This window comes from Herpailurus yagouaroundi, unplaced genomic scaffold (genome assembly GCF_014898765.1).
Source record: "Herpailurus yagouaroundi ecotype Mexico unplaced genomic scaffold, PumYag 159, whole genome shotgun sequence".
NCBI classification, from domain to species: domain Eukaryota; kingdom Metazoa; phylum Chordata; class Mammalia; order Carnivora; family Felidae; genus Herpailurus; species Herpailurus yagouaroundi.
Genome location: NW_024412400.1, coordinates 51844218 through 51851023, shown reverse-complemented (window position 1 = coordinate 51851023; position 6806 = coordinate 51844218). Strand labels below are relative to the sequence as shown.

The window sequence follows — 6806 nt, the reverse complement described above, 5'->3', positions numbered from 1 at the left end:
TCGCGGCTCGCCTGCAGCAGCTCGTCCAGCGCCCGGGCCAGCCGGGCCTCCGCGGGGGCCGGCGGCGCGCACGGCCTCGCCAGGCTGCCCGCCAGGCGGCCCAGCTCCGCCCGCAGCCTCTGCAGCTCGCCCCGAAGGACGTCGTCGGTGGCCTGCAGCAGCATGCCCTCCCTCATCTGCGAGTCCTCCAGCATGATGAAGAGCTTGTCCCACTCGGTGTGCTCCCGACGGCAGTCACACGGCGTGGCTAGAGCGCGGGACACACGCGTTACCGGCCCGCCCAGGCCTTCCCAAGGCGTGCTTTGTAGAAAGCCGACCTCCCTCGGTGGTCCCAAGTTACTGCCCGTCCCCAGCACCCCCTCCCCTTTAAGGACACCTCCGGAAAACAGCGCGTGACTCTCTCGACAATGACAGAAACCATTCACGGAGGTACATATTAAGTGGAACGCTGTGAAATTGCCGTTCTTGAGGCTCAAAACAGGCAAATATCGGCGATTTCATGCGGTCCAAGCCATTATGTGTCTGTGACAGAACTTTTTGAAACCTCCCCCTTTCCTAAAGTGCTTCTTTTCTTTTGCAAAACAAACTATAGTTTTTTTTTTAAAGCTCATTTCGTTGGCTACGAAGTATATGTATAATATTTAGACCCACAGGGATGGATATGTAGTTAGGGTTAGCAGAGAAACAGTTAAAATGAACTTACGGTCCTCAGTGGGATGGAGTCCATTGTCTATTTCGTTGTCCAAATTCACATACATGAGCTCATAATCATCCGAGGTCTCTGCAGACACCGCACACCAGAGAGCACAAAACAGAATCGCAGGGAGATGCATTGCTGGAGAGAGACAAAGTTCTTTCTTTTGCCGCTTCCCACAGCTGGCCTGAGGGGACGAGGCGAGCTCTCGAGTGAGCAGTGTTTGAGCAGCGGAGAGGGAGAGTGAGAGGCAGGAGCAGAGAGCCCTTAATAAATGCTGGGGAAAGCCTGAATGGAGATGAATGAGTAATGCCGGTGGCACCGCGGTAACGGGAGTTCCCCAGAATTTGGAGGGGAGGGGGCTGGGTGGGAGGGCGAGGGAAATGTGGACGTTGCACAATAATAGACCGCAAAGGTTTACACTGCAGTCAGATTAATTGGAGGAGGGTCAGAGGGGAAAGAGGTGGGGAAACTGGGCTAAGACTGTCCCCGTGAGGATTAGCTGTTGTAACTTGAATTGGTAACACTGAGGGATGAAAGGCAGGGGAGGGGAGGGGAGGTAGGGGGGGAAGTAAGTCAGCAGGCGTAGAGGCATGAAAGCAAGATCATCATTCCAGCATTTCGTGTGGCGCTTTTACAGTTTCACAGCCCTTTATGTATAGAAAACTTTCCCACTTATCCTTTGTACACAGTTTTATAGGTCTGAGTTGTGAAAATTACTCTGTGATTCTAAGATAAACCAACTTGGTAAGGGTTTTGATGGCCCTAGAAGCCAAGTCCATTCTGAGTTATTCCATCTTTAAGCCTTCTGGAGTTGCAACTATGCTTTTATAAACATACTTTTAAAATGACAAACAACAAAGCAAAAGCGATAAATCTGAATTAAGAAAGAGCTGGGGGGAGAGGAATTAGATGATTTTAGGAATGTTTCTTTTCAGAAACCAGTATTATGCGGAAATGGTATGATTTCACTAGGTTTAGAGTCAAAGTTCATGTTTTTAAAGTAAATTTAGGGATTCCTGCTCCTGTGGAAATAATGAAGGTCTATATAAGCTGAAAACTACTGTACGAAACGCCTAGAAATGCATTTACATTATAATAACATTAAATGTACAAATGGACTACCAATTAAGTTAGGGAAATATCCAGGGGCCAAAGGTAAAGGGGGGAACCACAACCAAATGTGTAAGCCCAAGAGCTGATGCTAAGGCCCTCCCTGGAGGGAGGTAAGGGGAGGGAAGGGTTATCAGTTCTGCAGCAACCAAGTATTAATGACCATGTGGGAGCAAAGCTTAGGCCAGAGTGGGGAGTTAGGAGTGAGACCCTCACCTAAAGCCAGACCCTCAGAGAATTGTATATTGGATTTCAGTGGATATAGCCCCATTCTCTGTCCTACACGAAATAAGTGAGAAGTAAGCATGTCTCTCTTTAACTGAACTTTGCAAAGTCCCTAAAAGTTTGTGACTTTTGGTCTGCCCTCACACATGTGCAAGATTCAGTGTGTACTATCTGCCACAGTAAAAACAAGTTCACAATAAAAATATTTAAACATATGAGGAAACAATCCGCAACAAATGAGAATCAGCAGAAACAAAAAAAAGGATTAAACACCCCTCTCCCAAAAACTTCATTGATTTAAAATATCACCTAGGAACTAGAAAATAGGTGTGTTTAAAGTTATTTTAGATCCTTGGGGCACCTGGGTGGCTCAGTCGGGTAAGCTTCTGCCTTTGACTCAGGTCATGATCATGCGGTTCATGGGTTTGAGCCCTGCATTGGACTCTGCTGACAGCTCAAAGCCTGGAACATGCTTCAGATTCTGTTTCTCTCTCTCTCTCTCTGCCCCTCCCCTGCTCATGCCCTGTCTCTCTCTGTCTCTCAACAATAAGTAAATGTTAAAAAAAAAAAATTGAAATTATTTTAGATCCACAAGGAGTTGGAAACATGAACAAAGAAAAGACATTGTCAAAAGAAAAAGACTAGGCAGATTTTTTTTTAAGGACCATATGTAATTTCTAGAAATAAAAAAAAAATTTATTGAAAATTTAAAAACCTCAAGGAATGGGTTAAATGACTAATAGGCAAAGCTGAAGAGAATATTAAAGAATTGGAAGAAAAATCTAAGAAAATCATCCAAAATATACTCTTTAAGTTCAATAAAGTATTCTAAAGTCATTTCATTGTTCAGGAAGATGATAGAGAAATTAATTTTGTTTTGTTAGTTCCAGAATGTATCTTTTAAAGACAGCCATGAGAACCAAAAGGAAATAGAATGTTCAAATAGAAGGAATAGAAAGAATTGAACAAAACTTGTTCAATAGAAAGCAGTAAAGAATGGAAAAAGGCATAGACAAAGCAAGATGAATAACAAAACACAACACAGTGTTGTAAAAATAAATCCAAGTGTACCAATAATCATCATAAATATTAATAAAACAAACTTTCCAATTAAGAGACATAAGTTAAGTAAGAATATTTTTAAAATCCTCAGCTACGTGTCATCTACAAGAACCACACATAAAACATAAGAACCTAGAAATGTTCAAAGTAAAAATTTTACAAGGCCAAGGGGAGAATGTATGAAACAGGTACAATTCAAAAAAGCTAGAATAGTTTTAATATCAATCAAAAATAGACTTTAAGGGAAAGAGAATAAAGTATGATAAACACTTTACCAGGAAGATATCTCAGAATTATTTAGTAACATAGTTTCAAAAAATATATGCTGAAGACTGACAAAATAATGAGAAACTGAAAAATCTATAATTATAGAGATTTTAATAGAAGTCTTTCATAACTATGTCCACTTCTGTGATAACTGATCAAATTACAAAAACGCTGCTAAAGGATAAAGAAACCTAAACTATAAAAAGTTCTATATAAAATGAAATATATAGAACATTGCTCAGAAAGTTTGCTAAGCAAGTTCTACCAAACATTCAAGGGACATATAATCCTCATCTTACACAAACTGCTTCTGAGAATAGAGTATGCGGGAATGCGCTACATTCTTTCTATAACTTTCTATAAGTTTAGTAACTAGGATACTAAAAAGAGACAAGGACAGTACAAGAAAGGAAGGCCAGTCTCATTCAAGAACATAAATGCAAAAGCTCTAAATAAAATATTAGCCAAACACACTCAACAATATAAGCATAAAAATACATTATAACCAAGTTGTGTTTATTCCAAGACTGCAAGACTCATGTAAATATTAGAATTATCTATTAATTTATTACATTAACAATTTAAATGAGAAACCATGTAATCGTGTCAATAGATGCAGAAAAACGTTTAATAAAATTCAACAGTTATTTATGTACAAACTAGAAAACAGAAACTTAAACCGATAAAACAGAAATGCCAAAATCGATAGAAACATATACGTACATAATAATGAATCCTTAGAAACATAATTTTTAAAAACAGGAATAACAAAAGGATATCCGTAGACACTGGTTCTACTCATAGAGCATTAGAGGTCTCAGCCGTAAAAGTAGGACAAAAAAAGAAACATAAGATATAAAAACAGAGAAAAGAGACAAAGCCGTCATCAATTATTATGAGTTGATTACCTATAAACAGCAAATCTAAGAGACTCTGAAGACAGATTATTAAGAGAAGTGAGCAAGCTTTGCTGGCTGAAAGAACACACAAAAATCAGTGTTTTCTTAATACCAGCAGACAATTGATAGAACATTTTTTAAAGCTTCCATTTATTTACAATAGCAACAACAAAAATGAGATACCTGGGAACCAATTTAATAAAAGATACATACAACACAACTAATATCACAAAACTTCATTGAAGACATTTTTTAAAACCCTATGTGGATGGAAGGCCATGTTCTTGAATGGGAAGACTTGCTTTCACAAAGATGTCAATTATCCCAAATTAGTCTGTACATTCAGTGTGGGGAAAAAAATGCCAATCTAGTTTTTTGAGGAAGTTGACAAACTGGTAAAATTTATATAAAGGAGCCAAGAGGAATTTGAAGTAGAAGATGAAGAAATTTGTCCTATGAGATATAATGATTTATTATAAACATTTTGTAATTAAGAAAAAGTATAATTGGTGACGCTATGATAAATATCCAGAAACAGACCCAGATATATGAGAAACCTTCTGCATGAAAAAGGTATTAAAAATCAGAAGGGAAACAACTGACAACTTGATAAATGGAGCTAGGGCAATTGTTTATATACACATAAAAATCTCTTCCTCATGTACAAAAGTAAGTCCCAGCTGGATTAAAGACAAATATGAGAGACAAAATCATAATGCTTTTAGGAGAAAATTTTTATGAACCTAGGGTAGAGAAAGATATCTCAATAACAAAAAAAAAAATACAAACTATGAAGAAATTTTAAAAATCAACTACATTAGCATTGTAACTTTAAAAGCAATCAACAAAAAACTTGTATACAGAATAAATAAATGCCTTCTACAAATCAAGAGGAAAATATAAACATCCCAAGTGAAAATAGGCAAAGGATATGAATGGTCAAATCACAAGAGGGGAGATGACCTGTGAGCCTATTAAAAGGGTACTTAGTCACACAAGCAATTAAGAAAATGAAAATGAAAACAAGCACACACACAAAAAAATGAGGTACCATCTCACACTCCATCAGACTGGCAAAAACCGATGTCTGTCAAGACCAAATGTTGGCAAAGATATGGAGCAACAGAAACACTCATGCTGCTGGTGGGTGTGTGAATTGTTATAGTCATGATAGTAGGCAGGATGGTGCCCCCCAAGTGTTCATGTCTTAATCCCCACAGCCTGTGGACAGGTTATGTTTCACTGCATTGAAAATGGAACTAAGGTTGCTACATAAAATAGGGAGATAATCCTAGATTATACACATGGGCCAGTGTAATCATAAGCATTCTTAAAAGTGGAAGAGAGAGGCAGAAAGGAGAATCAGAGAAAGAGATTGATGATGATAGCAGCAGAGTCAGAGGACTTGTTCTGTTGCTGATTTTGAAGATGGAGGAAGGGAACTCTAAGGAATGCTGACGGTTTCCAGAAACTAAAGAAGCCGAGGAAATAAATTCTCTTCTACCACCTCCAAGAAGGAACCTGACCCTTCCAATGCCTGGATTTTAGCCCAGTGAGACTCATGTCAGACTTTTGAACTATAGAAATATAAAATAATAAATTTGTGTTGTTTTGGCCCACTAAGCTTTTGGCAATTTCTCATGACAGCAATAGAAAACTAATACAACCACATTGCAAAGAAATTTTGAAACATCTAAAAGCTTAACTCCCAGGGACAAAACCACTGCTTTGCCACTTAATTATGGGGTATAGGGGACATCAGCATCACCTGAGAGCTCGTTAGAAATTCCGATTCTCAAGCCCAAACCCTTAACCTGAGGAATCAGTACCTATGGTTTAACAAGATACTAGGGTGATTTCTAAGCACATTAAGCTCAGAAGCAGTACCCTAGCGAAGATCTCCCATTTATACACAAAGAAATAGGTATAAAAACTGCCACGTTGTTGGTAAAAGCTAATCATAATAATCATCATATTCAAAATAATCATAGTAATGTCTCTCAACCATTGAGTGTATGAATAAATTGAATATACAATAGAATACCATACAGCTGTGGGAGAGCTCCTTGGAGCAAAACTTCAACACAATGTTGAATGTACAAAAAGTTAGCTATTACAAAGAGATGTATACAGTGTGAATTTTACTGATATAAAGTTTTAAAGCATGAAAAACAACACTGTAAAATTCTCGTTGGTGCATATACGCATACAACGAAAGTGTAGAAACATTCCTGAAGATGATAAATACCAACTTTAGGATGGTGGTTGCCTCTGGAGAGAAAAAGATAGGAGTGTGACAGGAAGCAGTTCTGGCACGAGGTTGTTTTGAAAAGATGGTTGGTGTGCACGCCCTTGTTCTTTATATTATTGCCTACATTTGTCTAATGGCTTCAAACATTCCATGATTTAAAAATATATTAGTTTATAAATGGGATAGATAGGATTTCTATACCTATATCAGTTTCTAACTCAAAAAAAAAGGTTTTAAAAAATTTATTAATATGTATTTGTTTTGGGGAGCGTGCAAGTGGGGGAGGGGCAGAGAG

The 6806-nt window shown here is 38.3% G+C and overlaps 2 protein-coding genes across 7 annotated transcripts in view; one reads left to right on the top strand and one right to left on the bottom strand.

Annotated features, from left to right (window-relative positions):
* The window catches only part of PTX3 (pentraxin 3), a 7306-nt gene extending 6119 nt beyond the window's left edge, over window positions 1-1187 (bottom strand). The window contains exons 1-2 of the mRNA XM_040480596.1: window positions 704-1187; window positions 4-247 (exon numbers count right to left, since the gene is read on the bottom strand). Of these exons, the coding sequence (XP_040336530.1) occupies window positions 4-247; window positions 704-833 (374 nt within the window). The 5' untranslated portion in view covers window positions 834-1187. The remainder of the gene's footprint in view (window positions 1-3; window positions 248-703) is intronic.
* Window positions 1-6806, top strand: part of VEPH1 (ventricular zone expressed PH domain containing 1) — a 261729-nt gene that overhangs the window by 56069 nt on the left and 198854 nt on the right. The gene's annotated exons all lie outside the window — the stretch shown is intronic.